Raw genomic sequence first — 15,331 nt, 5'->3', positions numbered from 1 at the left:
ATCCAAGAAACTGGATCAGTTCAGAAAGAACATTTTCTCTTCCACCAGTTCTGCGCTGTGATCCGTTACACTGCATGCCTCTTGGGCCGTTATTCCCACTTTCTGTGGGATACGGTGGCAAACGTGCTGCCTCAGTGTCCGGAGGAGGCCCGGCCAGCTCTCTCCCCGGCTGTTGCAGAGGGGAGAGATGCAGCTAAGTTCATCATTCGTTGTGGCCTTTACACCATCGACTCACTGGGCAGATCGATTTATTTATTTATTTATTTATTTATGAGTTTTTTATAGCGCTTGAATCGACTCCAGCTGGAGTATCTCTGTGCTTTTGGGCCGGCTGACATACACACAGGAATGAGTAAAGCTGGAACTAGATCTCATTTTTAAACAGCAGGGTTTTAAGTTCTTTCCTGAATTTCAGATGTTCGGAGCATAGTCTGAGAGTTAGAGGGAGTCTGTTCCACAGTGTGGGTCCTACTACTGATAGGGCTTTGCCTCCATGCCTAGCCTTCTTGGCGCGAGGCACTACCAGTAGATGGCTCTTACTGGATCTGAGCGATCTGGGAGGGATGTAAGGAGTACATTTCTGTTCCAGGTAGGTAGGGCCTTGTCCATTTACGCTCTTGTGAATCAGACAGCATATTTTGAATTTTGTCCTTTGTCAAATAGAGAGCCAGTGCAGTTTGTCTAGGAGGGGCTTAGATGCTGTTCTTGGATGGGCATTGAGGACTAGGCGAGCCTCTGTATTTTGAATTACCTGGAGTCTAGCCAACACTCCCTCATTGGCGGAAAGAAGCAAGCCATTGCAGTAGTCGATTCGACTCAATATAAGGGCCTGCACTAGGGTTTTCCTGAATGAGTCAGGCAGCAGGGGAAAGACTTTGCGCAGCAGGCTAATGGTGTGAAAGCATGAGCCTGCAACATAGTTGCTGTGTTGTTTGAGCGATAATTCCTGATCAAGGCGGATCCCCAGATTTTTGACGACCTGTTTGGGTTCTGGGACCGTACCAAGATCAGGTGGCCACCAATCCGGGGTCCACAGTATTTTGGCCTCTCCGAACAGCATAACTTCAGTCTTGCTGACGTTGCACTGTAGATAGTTGGTGGACATCCATTGTGCTACAGCCTTCATGCCTGCTGAGAAGGAGTTCCTTAGTTCAGAGGAGTTCCTTAGTTCAGAGGTGAGGGTTTTGAAGGGAAAGAGGAGCTGCGTGTCATCCGCATATGACACGGGGATGAAACCGAATTTGCGCATCACTCTTGCCAGGGGTGCCACGTAGATGTTAAAGATGTTGGGCTCAAACAGGAGCCCTGTGGCACCCCTTTTGAAATCTCTACCTCCGCTGATCGATATGCACCCATGGTGACAGTCTGGGTGCGATCGGATAAGAAGCTCCTTAGCCAGGCAAGGGCTTTGTTCTTGATTACCACGTTCGACAGCCGGTCAATAAGGATGTTATGTGACACGGTGTCAAACGCTGCCGACAGATCCAGTAACACTAGGATCACAGAGTAGCCTTTGTCCTGGAACATGTGCAAATCGTCAGTAACAGACAGGAGGGTGGACTCTGTGCTGTGTATCGGCCTGAAACCTGATTGGGAGTAGTCCAGGCTGCCAGCTATTTCGATGTAGCTGGTAAATGTTGGTTGACATATTTTTCAGTAAGTTTTCCCAAAAACGATAGCAGGGAGATGGGCCTGAGATTGGCTAGATCGGTCCATGGTGTGGCAGTGTTTTTCCTAATAGGCCTTACTAGTGCCTGCTTCCATTCTCTGGGGACGGAGCCTGTACTAAGTGACAGATTGACAAGTTTTTCAATCGTAGGGCATAGTATTTCCAGTAAGGTGGGCATTAGTCTGGCTGGAATAATATCATCCGGGCTGCCGCTTTTGATCTGCGTGGTGAGTACTGATAACTCCTTTGGAGTGATAGGGGGAAAAATGTCTAGGGTGTGTATGTTTTGATTGTGTTCTGTGTTGTGATAAGCTAGAGCTGCGTCGTTAGTCATTGCATTGTTGGAGTTGACTATTTTCTCATAGATGGTATCTATTTTGTTAGAAAAAAATAGAGATATTTCGTCACAGAGCTGTTGTGATGCCAGCTCAGAGCTTTCACATGCTACAGGTTTGACAAAGGATTGTAGTACTTGATATAGGACCCTAGGGGAGTTGCCTGCGGCTGTGATTTGGGATTCTATGTGGGTTTTTCGCGCAGTAAGGATGGCTTTGTGATAGGTGGATAATGAGTCCCAGTAGAGGCTCCTGTCAGTCGCCAGGTGGGAGGTTCTCCATTTCTTCTCTAGCTTCCTAGCTGCTTGTTTTAGTGCCCTGAGGTCATCAGAGAACCATATTTCTTGCTTGTTGGCTGGCGGGGTCTAAATTGTTTTAAGGGGGCTAAGGTGTCAATGGCAGCCTTAGTTGCTGTTTCGAACTTCTTGAGGGCGCTTTCAATATTCTCAGATGTGGTAATGGAGGCTTCTGTGAATTTATCTTTAAATGCAATTTCGTTGACTTTGTGCCATTGACGTTGTTCGCTTGGAAGGGAAATCGGCCCATGGAGAGCAGGTTTGGGGTGAGGGGTGTAGAATTCAATGATAAAATGGTCAGTCCAGCTGACTTGGGTGGGAGGTAGACAAGTAACTGTGGGGAAATTAGCTAGTATCAGATCTAGGGTGTGCCCTGCCTGGTGTGTTGGCCCCACGATTGCGATGACAGTGGTGGTTCGACTCCACACCTGGTTGAGGACAACTCGATGTTTGGGGGATGTCGAAAACACACTTATGGACATGCCCTTAGATGGCCGTCGCCTCTTCGGCGCCAAAGCAGACAGCACGTTGGAGTGGTTTAGGTACTCACAGGCTCCTGCCAAGTCCTTGGGGCTGTCTTCAGTCCACCCTCCTCCGCCACCTGCTTTTTGTTCCTTCCGTGGCACAGGAAGGGCGCCCGCAGTGTTCGCAACAGAGTCACAAGCCTGCGCAGCAACAATCTCAGCGCGGCTGCGGACGCGGGTTCCGCCATACGGACCAAGAACGGGTCAGCCCACCTCCACCTCGACCACCTCTGCCTCCAAACCTTCCTAGTCCGAACTTTCAGGTCCATCATACGCCAGTGGGTGGCAGGCTTCACCACCACCTCCCCCATTGGCACACTATCACTTCGGACAAGTGGGTTTTAAAGATAGCCCAGAGCGGCTACTCCCTCCCCTTCGAGACTACCCCTCCAGCCATGCCACCTCGGTACCATCGCATGTCGGGGAATCACTTGGTGCTTCTTCAGCAGGAAGTTGTGGCCAAGGGGGCCATCGAGCGCGTTCTGACGTCAGAAGTAGGTCGTGGTTGCTATTCCCACTACTTTCTGGTGCCCAAGAAGGACAAGGGCCTGCGTCCTAACTTAGACCTCCGGAATGTCAATTGCTTCCTCCGCAAAGAGAAGTTCAAGATGCTCTCTCTGGCTCAGGTCTTGTCTGCTCTCGATCCGCAAGACTGGATGGTAGCGCTGGACTTGCAGGATGCTTATTTCCACATCCCAGTGCTGGCCCACTGGCGTTACCTGCGGTTCACGGTAGGCCACGAGCATTTTCAGTTCACCATGCTCCCTTTTGGCCTTACCAGTGCCCCTCGGGTGTTCACGAACGTGATGGTGGTGGTCGCAGCTCATCTGCGCAGATCAGGGGTATCAGTCTTCCCCTATCTTGACAACTGGTTGTTGAAGGTGGGCTTTTCCCAGGCAGTCCGCTCCCACCTCCAGACTACAGCCGAACTCTTGCATTTGCTGGGTTTTTCCATCAACGTGCCGAAGTCACACGTGGTTCCCTCTCAGAAGGTCCTCTTTATCAGAGCGGTTCTGGACACTGCGCAATTACGGGTTTATCCTCCAGAACAGCGAGTCTGGGATATTCGGGCTCTGATTCCGATCTTTCAGCCCTTGTCCCGGGTTTTGGTCAGAGTGACTCTGAGGCTGCTGGGCCTCATGGCCTCCTGTATCCTGCTGATCGATCATGTCAGATGGCATATGCGGGCTCTGCAGTGGGACCTGAATTTCCAGTGGGTGCAGCATCAGGGGAACCTGTCCGATCATGTCCAGATGTCGGAGGGCAGTGCAGGACAGTTGCAGTGGTGGCTCACAAACCGACGTTGGGTCGACGGCAGATCCCTCTCCCTTCCCCAACCGGAGCTTACAATGGTGACGGATGCGTCCCTCCTGGAATGGGGCGGCCATATGGGAGAGGCGGAGATCAGAGGCCTCTGATCTCTGGCAGAGTCCAAGCTCCATATCAACCTTCTGGAGCTTCGGGCGATCCGGCTTGCACTGAAAGCATTCCTTCCCTCTGTCAAGGGGAGAGTAGTGCAGGTGTTCACAGACAACACCACCGCCATGTGGTACTGCAACAAACAGGGTGGGGTGGGGTCGTGGACCCTATGTCAGGAGGCTCTGTGTCTCTGGACATGGCTGGAACATCAGGGCATTTTCCTGGTGTTTCAACACCTGGCAGATTCTCTGAACGCCAGGGCAGACTAACTCGCCCGCAAGTGCATGGTGGATCACGAATGGCGTCTTTACTCAGAGGTAGTGCAAGGTCTCTTTCAGCAGTGGGAAGAGCCTTGGTTAGATCTATTCGCCACCGAAGAGAACGCGCAATGTCATCAGTTCTGCGCATTGGAATTTCCAAGGCGGCACTCGCTCGACAACGCTTTTGAGTGGAGTTGCAGTCTGTTGTTTGCCATTCTGCCTGTACCACTTCTGCCCAGAGTGCTGAAGAAGATCAGGTGCGAATGGGCACAAGTCATCCTTGTGGCTCCGAACTGGGCTCGAAGAGTATGGTATCCTGAGCTACTCAGTATGAGCATCGATCCTCCGATAAGACTACCTCTTCGGGAGGATCTTCTGTTGCAGCAGCTGGGGACGGTCCTCTACCCGAACCTGTCCAGCCTCCACCTCTTTGCGTGGTGATTGAGCGGCGGCACTCAGGGGCGTAGCTAGAGCCTGTGGCGCCCGGGGCTATCCCTCAGATTGCCGCCCCTAGGGGGGGTGGGGGGGGGGGGATGGCCCGAGAGACACGTAGTATTGCATCCAATAGTTACCTCGATCATGCAAGTTACATGCACATACATGACAAGGTCCACGGCAACACAGTCGAATACACCAGTGTCCGGCATTACAAAGGAGAACACACAGACTGCCACCCTGCAGGATTTCAAGAAGGGCCTAAAAACATGGTTATTCAATTAACATACCTCATCATCAGCGTACATGAGAATAGCTAAAATTATAAATGTGAATAAATCACTGGTGTTGCTGAATATATGACTAAAGAGTTTTAATTTGAACTGGTACACCAGCTGTTTGATGTTCTTGGGTAATATCGCATATATGTGGGAAATGGAGCGAGGACGATGGGCGAGGAGGTAATGATCAGTTTAATTACTAGTAATCTTTATTACTTGTCACAGTTCTAGTTAGCGACCCTCCCTCTTCATACACACGCAAACTGACTACAGCTTCATTTTTATATACCCTGGATAATACAAGAAGTTCGGATGTGTACTTTCTCCTTTTCTAGAGGAGGGAACAGTAAAGTCATAGGATGAAGTTATATTGGGTACTTTTTTTTAATGCCATTGCTGAGATTGGTAAACAAAGCCTGCATGTGCAAAACAATCACTAATATGGGTAAGGATTGGGAGGAGTAAGACGGGTGAGGAGGTAATGCGTAATTTTGGTGGCCGTGGAAATAGCATTCAGGTATTCAGCATAACCTTCATAGCTGCCAAGGTTTCAGATTGCTATGTGTGACATTTTCATAATTTCAATGTAATTATGAGTGACGTTTCAACTACTATGAGTGACACTTTCTCGCAAGCAAAATCAAGTCACAATCCAAGGTGCTCAAGTCCGGGTGAAGTTTGCCTTTTACAGCAGCCTATGGTGCCATAAATCAAGGGTAAGCCAAGTCTCCAACTCACCACATTATATATAATTATCACACATTATAGCGCTTCCTCAGTGTCAAGCTGAAGTGCTGCAGTATAGGAATTGTTCATATAAGAAATATGGTAGACAGTAAGCGGTATGTACTTGCGGCCTCTCAGCTCCTTGAGTGTGACCAACATATTATAAGGGCGGCCTGCAGCGTCAGTGAAAGACAGTCATTATGCTGTCTGGGGGTAGGGGGGCTAGGAGCATGAGAGCCATATTAAAGATGTGCTCTCATCTGACTTCCCTATGGTGCCGGCCACAACAAAAACAAAATCAGCAAGGATCCTGCACCATGCCCACTTCGCAACCCACTGACAGTGGAGCAGGCACCTTGCAGGAAAATCAGCAACGCAGGCAGAGCAGTAAGCAGCAGTCATTCACAGATCTACAAGTAGTGGGGAGTAGTACTATTAAGGTACGTTAAAGTGTTGGTGACACTGTACATATTAGAGTGTGGGCAAGGCGTAGTGTAAGGATAAAGAGTTTATGCGTGGTTAGGGTTTGAATTTGGTTGTGTTTCCTGAGGGTGATAAAAAATATTTTTGCTACAGAAGACTTAGTTGTATATAGTCCACCATGGTGGGTAAAGTAGTGGTAATTTAAACATCTGTTTGGAGTCTCGTGACGGATTCTCAGAAAATATCCTTCTGAGTAACAGTCTCCTGGAATGACGAGGATCCCTTGCACAGTGCTCCTCCATCAGAAGACACACTGCTGAAAATGACACGTGCCACATATTTTTTCCTCCTCGCTTAACTTTCCACTTGGAGTGCTTTGACTCTTCCGTCCGCTGTGCTACCTCTATATAAGGGCACTACATGGACTAAATAGTTAATCCAAAGTAAGGAAGAACACACACACACGAACACACACCCCCAGTATTTAAACCTTCATGAACAGCATCCACTCGTTTACATATCCCCGATGGGGTAGAAAAAAGCATGATAATATAACAACTTCAGTTGGTATTCAAGAGTCCCTTCACTAGTCTGCATTCTACCATTCCCAATCTTTATCTCAGTAAACATAACTTCATTTCAAACAATAAATATCCAGTACGTTTCATCTGCTATAAACATTCTAGTAAAATGTAAGAAGGGCGTCTTCTTTTGTAGAGCATTATTTTCAAAATAATGGCAACTCCATTTTGGATATTTTTTTCACATAATGGATTTGAAATGAGCATGCAGACTTTATAGCGCTTTAATACGATCCAGGTAGCACGCTTCCTGTGTGCGTTCTATTTTACTGAGGATAAAATAAAATCCATAGCTGCCCATTTCAAAATAAACAAAATGTAATAATTACGTAATTATGAAAAACAAAGAGGAAGTCGGCGAAGAAATTAAATGCTAAGAAACAAAGCAAAACATGATGACATTTTTCAGGAAGACTGTTCAGCCTGCCTGCTAAGGGTACAGTAAACATTTCATCCACAATCATAATAGGGCTGAAGTCAAGGATTGCTATCAAATGCGCATAGAATGTAAAAAATTAAGAGAATAAACGAAGTACTGTGAAGTAAGTCATCTCGGCTTGAAAGACAGTGTTATCTCAGATGGCTGCAAACCGAAGCTACTTTATTTTTCTTTCTAATGGTGAGGATTGTTACGAGAGAGCTAAGGATGGTGGGCGGGGTGAGGGAAGTTAAATGAAGTTAATTACCTTGACACTACTACTCACACAGCTCGGCCGTGGTCTAATCAGGACTCACGCAGAATTCTTGAGGCTCAGCTGCAGGAATTCTCTCGTGTGGCGTGATCGGCTGAGGGGGCTGCATACATTATTGGCACCTCAGCGCTACATAGAACACTAGTGGTGCCTTGGGAACTTCAACTACAGTCAGCGGCGGGATTTGCCTTCTGAGCATAACGGCTGCCAGTTTGCACCTCCTGCCGCCCGCCTTCATGTGACCTGTCTCGGCTATACAGCCATTGAATTCATATATTGCAACGGCAGGCCGGCCCCGCTCCTACCGTGCACGAGGGGCAGGGCGCCAGAAGAGGCAGCATACCGCCCGGCAGTGCATGGGAGGTTGGCATTGCCCAGGAGACTGCATGTCCTGACCTCAGTGACCCGGTCGCGATTCGCGCACTTGCCACACCAGTACGTGCAGCTTGCGTGTGCGTGCGTGCCGCGTGCGTAAGCAGGTGAACTTGCTTGCACTTCAAACAGGGCGGCTCGGCGGCCGTGCGGCACTGGTGGTCCGTTGCGGCGGCCTTTATTATTTATTTGGGGACAGTGAGTGTTCCCAAATAAATGATAAAGGCCGCCTCAACGGACCACCAGTGCCGCGCAGCCGCCGCCCCCAAAACAGTGCCGCCTGGGGCAGTCCGCCCCCCTCGCCCCCCCTAGCTACGCCACTGGCGGCACTTGATTCCTTTCGACTTGCCTCCTGAAGTTTGTGATGTCATTCTGGCAGTCTGGCATCCCTCCACTAAAGTGGTATATGCCAGTAGGTGGAACAAATTTGTGGCATGGTGCACAGCAAAGGCTGTGGATCCCCTTTCTGCCCCTCTTTCTGAAGTACTACTGTTACTTCTTTCTTTGACCCAGCAGGGCTCTGCTCTGGGCACTATCAAGGGCTATCTTTCTACTATTTCGACCTTTCTCAGGCTCCCTGATCAGCCCTCTCTTTTCAAGTCCCCTGTTGTAAATAGATTTCTCAAAGGCATTACACACAATTTTCTTTCTATTTCTTTCGTGATGCCTCAGTGGTACTTAAACCTGGTTCTTACATACTTGATGTGCGCTCCCTTTGAGCCTCTTCACAACCGTCCTCTTCGTCTCTTGACCTTGAAAACCGCCTTCCTGGTGGCTATCACCTCCGCTAGGCGAGTGAGTGAGTCCAGGCTTTTTCTTGTAAGCCTCCTTTCCTATCAGCCCATCCGGACAAGGTTGTGATCAGGCCCAGTCCTTCCTTTTTAGGTTTCGCTGGGGGACGGAGCCGTTAGGCTCCGCCTCCAGAGAAATCTATTGATTACAGTAAGCACTCTGGAACACGCCCCCCGTCCCATTGGCTAGCTCCATAAATGGAGCCTAGCCATTGGAACAGAGAGGCGTCCGTCATGGCTGGACCAGACACGGGGGCGTTCCCGAGAATCTTTGGCTTTTGGCTACGTCATGATACGTCAGCCAAAAGCCGGGAACGCCCCCGAATCTGGTCCGGCCGGGCCGTGCTTGCTGCTGTCCTGCCTTGTGTCCCTCCTCCCGCCGTCCCCACGTTTCCCGCCTCCCTCCCGACGTCCGTGTCCTTTCCCGCCCCCCTCCCGCCCCCTGTGTCCTCTCCCGCCCCCTCCCGCCGTCCGTTCCTCTCCCGCCCCCCCCTGTCCTCGTAGGTGCTTGTTACTTTTCTATTGGTTTAGGGACGGCGTGACGGTGTCCGGGCTCCGAGCCTTGGTCTCGCGCCCCTCATGTTACTAAGGCAGGCTAGACAGGAGGGGTTGGCTCGAGCTCTGCTATGGGCGGGGTGTTAGAAAGAAAGAGGGCGTGGTTAGCTCCAGAGGGTTGGGTGAAGGATCTGGCCCGGCGCGAGGCGCTCACAGTTAAGAGTCCCATCGAACGTCCGGAGTGGTTGCACGAGGCAGTGGGAGGCGATTTGCACGGTGTGCGCGTGGTAGCAGCGCGAGCGATCCACGCAGGGGCCTTCACGCGCTAGCGCCTCGCGCCCTCCGTCCAATCCGCAGCGGCCATGGCTGGCGGCGCGCTCGCGTTCTGGCGGTTTGCCGTGAGGAGTGGTGGCCCTCGCGGGGCCGCCTGGGCCTCCTACGCCACGGCCAGCGGCAGCGAGGGCTCCCCGTGCGGGGCGGGCGCGGCCTGCGCCCCCGCCTCCCCCCTGCCCGCCACCCCGCAGCCAGCCCACGGCGGCGGCCGCAGCTTCTCCTCGGCGGCCCCGGCCCCCTTTCCGTCCCAGGAGGGCAAGAACTTCATGTGGGCCCGGTACAACGAGATGAAGCGGCTGGTGCAAGGTGAGTCCCCCCAACCTCACGTGGGTCACTCTTCAGGGTGGGCAAGGGTCGGTCCGGGCGGGGAAGGGAGGGGTCTGCCAGTGGATGGGGGGCCAGGGGCTCCTTTCTTTCAGAAGGGGGGGAGCAACAGGGTGAGCCTGGAGGGGCGGGGGCTGGGCTTCCTCATGACCCTTTGACATGCTGGGGTGGGAGTGGAGATGTTTGCAGCAGGTTCTCCCTGATGGGGGTTATGTTTTCTTCTAGGGTGGTTGGGGGTCCCCTCTCTGTTCCTGCAGAGAGGTGCAGGGGCGTGCAAGGTGTGCCTCGAGCCCCTCTGCCTGCTGGAGAGGCTATAGAGGCCGGGGGGAGGGGCATAAGAGCCTGCGGCCCTGGCACGCATGGTGGGGGGCACATGACCCCCTGGTTGGCATTGGACTCGCCCCTGCATGTCCCTGGAGCTCACGTGCTGGCTGTGCACCTGTTGACCCTACGCAGGGCTGCACTCATAACCTGCTCCGCCCTCCTGAGACCTGGAGGTGGCCCCCACTCACGCCCACCCATTCTACAGAGAGACCTCGGCCTCCACCCATAAACAGATCACCACATGGTGCCCTCACACCCCACACGAAGGCTTCATTCAAACCCTTCCATGCATCCACACATAACCTGCTCCACCCTCCTGGGACCTGAGCCTCCACCCATAAACAGATCAACACATGGTGCCCCCCCCATGAAGGCTTCATTCAAACCTTTCCATAGACTGTAGAGGGTGGGCCCTCACTGACACACTGTATGAGGCTGCCCTCCCACAAATGCTTGTCACTAGGATGAGTCCACGCCTGCATCTGTGGGGTGACACTGACCCTCCACCCTCTTGTGTGTGGCTTGACTAGTGCCTCGGCTGTGCTGCTCCTGGTGCGGCCAGAGAGAGAGCCTCCCTTACCTCTGTGATCCCTTCGAGGCAGGGCTGGCGGGGGCGTGTCTCTTGAGATTATGGGCGCAGTTCAGTGACCTCCACTGATAAGATCCAAACTGAGCTGTGGTGAAATGCTGGTCGGCTGTCAGTTGAACTACTTTGCCATCCTGACTACTTTGTTCATGGAGGTCTTGGGTTGAACGTTTTTGGGCATTGCCTAGACAGTGCATTTGCTGTCTCTCCGAGACCTTGTGTTTTTTCTCGGTGCGCCTAGAGACCATCCATTGTGTATTAATGCTTGGCTTATTGTCACGCCCATTTTCTTGTTATTGGTCAGCGGTGTAGGCTTTCTTCCTCTTCGTGTGTCCATCCCTCCCCTGGAGTATGGCTGCATTACGTGTCAGGTCTGTTTACTTTGCCAATGGTTTTTATATTAATAAACGCAGGCCTTTCATGTTCTCTGATGGATTTATTGACTTAAGCTCTTGAAGTAAATTGTTGCTATTCAGACGGTGTAGGCGACTGTGGGCATGATGAATGACCGTGGTTAGGAGGATCGCTCGACTCGGCCATAGTTGAGACATGTCTGTTTGAACAAAGGCTTCCAGCTGTGCTTTAAAAGCCGAAATTGGCTGCACCGTGGCTCCTGCCACCGCCTGTACCGTGCTGCACCTCTGTCTGCTTCAAACATTGCAAGCTTGATTAGAAATGTCTTGCGGAATATATTCAAAATTGGGTTGGCAGACATTTGGTTTTGTGGACAGGGTATTGGGTGGCCGTTGCAATGGAGTACTTGTTGTGCTTTCTTCGACCCTCTCCTTTGCCTTAGTTTTCAGAACAATCATAAAACAGGCCCATTAAGAATTCTGATCACACATGCAAATGTAATTGAAGTTCCCTAAATTTAGAAGCACAGAGAGGATTTGCAAAAATATTGAAGTGTAGATCTTCTATGTCTTATGTTTTTAGGAGCAGGGAAGTTGGTTCTGGAGTGGACACTTTATTGATTGCTCGCGATGTGGGAAGGGAAGCATGCTTTAGAAGGAGTTGCAACCAATAGGCATGTAAACATGTGTGCATGCCTACTCAGCTTGTACTGAGTCCCATGGAACTCCTCTTCCTATATACAAGCCTGCTGTTGTGTATTTAGTAGGGCACACTTGAATATTTTTGCATGGTAGGGGTAGGTTGCAGTGTATGTGGTGGTCTTTTTTTGCAGTTTCATATAGCGCAAACTCGACCCCAGTGCTTCACACGAGCGCCATTTACATTACACAAGGTCGCATTCATTTTATAGGACGATATTACTTGATTTGCCCAGAATCACAGGCTGTTGAGCCGACAACAAGACTCAAACTTGACTCCCCATTTCCATGATCAGCAGCTCTGGCTGTAGTGCCACATCCTTCTTTATTTTATATTGTGTGGAGGACGTTTGCATGTTGTACTGGCTTTACCTTGTTGTGGAGCATGCTGCTGTGTTGTACAATTAGAATAGGTTGAAAATCGTTTTGTGGGGTCTCCTGCACACTTTGTGCGTTTTGCATAAGTTACTGCAGTGCATTTTATATCTTGTGATGCCGGATGTTGAGTGTATGTTATGCTTTGTGAAGTGGGTGACTGCTGTGTATCTGTGTGCCTTGTGAGACAGGCATTGTGAGACTTCGACCTTCATTCCTTCATTGAGGTTGGCAATGTAAATAACAATGCCATTTATTTATAAGTAAAAAAAAAAAAGAAATGTCATGAGCAATGCCAATAGCTCTAACTTTTCCAAAGGCGAAACCATTGCATTGTAAATGCTTGTTGCCAAAAGTTGTTAAGGCCTTGCATATTGGGCAGACTATAACCCTGCCCATCTTCTTTCCACCTCTGCATCCTTCCATGGAGGAAGAGAGGCTCCACCGTCTGGACCCAAAGCGTGCGCTCTCATTTTATCTCAACCGCACACAACAGTTCCGGGTGGATGTCCTACTCTTTGTTGGCTACGCTGGCACCAAGAAAGGTTGGGCGGTACACAAGAGGAGGATCTCCTGCTTGGTTGTCTTGTGTATCAAAGCCTGTTACTCGTTGGCTTAAAAGGAACCTCCGGTGGGACTGCGTGCTCATTCCACCAGAGCTACTGCAGCCACTACTGCATTGGGACGTGGTGTCCTCCTGCAAGACATCTGTCAGGCAGCGATGTGTACCTCCCTGCACATGTTTACTGAGCATTATTGCCAGGACAGCCAAGTCCAGAGAGAAGGCTTCTTTGGCCGTTCTGTTCTCCAGGACTCTCTGGTGTGATCTTGGTTCGCAGACCCATCACCGGGGTTGGTAACAACGCGCAGGGGTACTGCTGACGAAAATCTTTCCGGATCCAGTCTGACTCCTGGGGGTAATTCTAAGGTAAGGAGTCAATCACTACTAATGTTTCTTACAGATATATCATTACTGAAGGTAAGTAACTTGTTCTTTTAGTATGCAATTTGTTTATGAAGACTAAACCTAATAAAGGTTTAAGTGTCTGTTAGCTGCATTCATTACATTTCATGAATGCCTTTGCTTCTCTTTTCTACTTTTTTCAAGGTGAATGCTCATTGTTAAATTTCCCCCCATATTAAGGATTTTTGAGGCCCTGGGCAAGACATTTATGGGGGGGTTCTGATACTTTTTTTTAATGTTAGTACTTATTTTATACTTATTCAAGCACGCACAGTGCCAAACAGTATTGAATTATTTGTTACATTTTTTTTTAAAAAATCGCACAAAAACAACCGAAATATGTCTTAGCTGGGGCCACCAAATCCTTAATATGTTACTTAGTAGAGAGAAACATAGTCTTAGGCAGAAGTAGGCTGAGACAGAGAAAGAGGTTGCGATAGAGAAATAGAGGTTCTATTGAGAGAAGAACGACTCCACCAGGGGAACTCCTGGAAGATGGGGGCTCTGAGCAATTGACCACTTAGCAATTGCCTTCAATTGTCTCTGTCCCTGCTCCCAACAAAAATGTAACACAAAGAATTGGTCTTCCCACAGTGCTTACCAACAAGCAGCAATTGTTTACTGGTGGTTTCACGAACTCTCTTGATGCTTTATTCTCTTTGTTTTGTGTAGGTGAAGAAGGAGACCATTGAACTTCTAGAAGGAGGGATTACTGCCGCATGTAGAGCTGGATCCTTGAAACTTGGCCTTTTTTGATTACTCACGTGGATGTCTGTTCTTAAAATTAAGTTTTATACGAGTAACAGTAATAAACATTTGTATTTGCAATAGGGACGTATTGTGTGAAATTGCTGGTTCCATTGACTATTTTATAACTCTTTGAATAATATGATGTGTTGTTGATTTGCTCCTCTGCCATCTTTTAACAATAAAGTACAAATGCACATTTTCTGCTGTATGGTGTTTTTGTTTAGTAGTATAATATTACAACAGCTTATATTGTCTTATGATATATGAATGGAATTTGTTCTATATTTCCTTTGTAGTAGTCCTGCCACCAAGCTTTCCTTCGAGTTCCTCAAGACATAATGTCAGCCATCCCTTTACTTCACAGCATATTGCTATTAACATACTTCTACGAAAAATGCATTTAAGGCATGTTTCTACATAGTGCTATATATATGTATTTCACACTTTTAAAAAATGCTTTTGTTTTAAAGCTTGTTGTAAATGAATACAATTGTTTTTAAATTTGTTTAGGAACACATACAAAATCTGATTCTGTTCCTTTGCAATCCATGAAGGCAACTGTTTCCTATTTTTCTAGAACCATATGTATCTACAAAATAAGGAGGTAAATTAAATATAACATTCAACCATGCAAAAAAAGTACATTTGCACTGATACACATACATATTTTTACTCAGAAAATGATTAGAATTACAAGAAATATATAACAGAGTCCGCCACATTGTGGACACTTGTGAGGAGTTCTCTGACTAAGGCACATGTGACAGACAAACTCAGGGTAAAACTATACAGCAGTGACCTCTACCTCTCGAAAAGGGAAAGCACATTCAGATGTCATAACAGATTACATAAACATTTCTTAGTAAGGAAGAAGTATAATTTGCAATCTGTTAATGAAAACTTGTATGCAGGAAACACATAAATTGTCTTAAAATCAAGTGGTCAACTATCTAGAGACTAATATTACAGCAGCCTAAATCAGGCAAATCTGAATCAAGATTTTAGCTCCATAAAATAATACAGCAAACTTCAGATCTCCGTTCTGGGAATGCTCTACAAGGTAAATAATTGGCATGATGTTTTTAAAAAAAATCGCAAAAAAATGTTTTTTTTTTCTGACAGGACTGCTAAACAAAATCCCTTTAGAAATAAATAGAGAAACAAAAAAAATAGAAAAAACTAACACAAACGTATTTTTGCACAGGAGAAATTATACCTTCTCTACTAAAAGACTCAGCTACCAAAAAAGGAGCAGAGTTTGAAAAAACCTTCTTGGAAAACTCAAACGGAAAATATCGAAGGAAGACAAAAGTATTACTCGAGT

General features: G+C 48.5%; 1 protein-coding gene across 2 annotated transcripts in view; it reads left to right on the top strand.

Moving 5' to 3' along the window:
- The window catches only part of CMSS1 (cms1 ribosomal small subunit homolog), a 940,652-nt gene extending 926,446 nt beyond the window's left edge, over positions 1–14,206 (top strand). For both annotated transcript variants that reach the window (XM_086934451.1, XM_086934453.1), the window contains one exon: positions 13,930–14,206. In XM_086934451.1, the coding sequence (XP_086790577.1) occupies positions 13,930–14,013 (84 nt within the window). In that variant the 3' untranslated portion in view covers positions 14,014–14,206. The remainder of the gene's footprint in view (positions 1–13,929) is intronic.
- The last annotated feature ends 1,125 nt before the right edge of the window (positions 14,207–15,331 follow it).

This window comes from Lissotriton vulgaris, chromosome 8, assembly GCF_964263255.1.
Source record: "Lissotriton vulgaris chromosome 8, aLisVul1.2, whole genome shotgun sequence".
Lineage (NCBI taxonomy): Eukaryota > Metazoa > Chordata > Amphibia > Caudata > Salamandridae > Lissotriton > Lissotriton vulgaris.
Note: the sequence above shows the minus strand (reverse complement) of the source record. Positions and strands in the feature narration are given on the sequence as shown.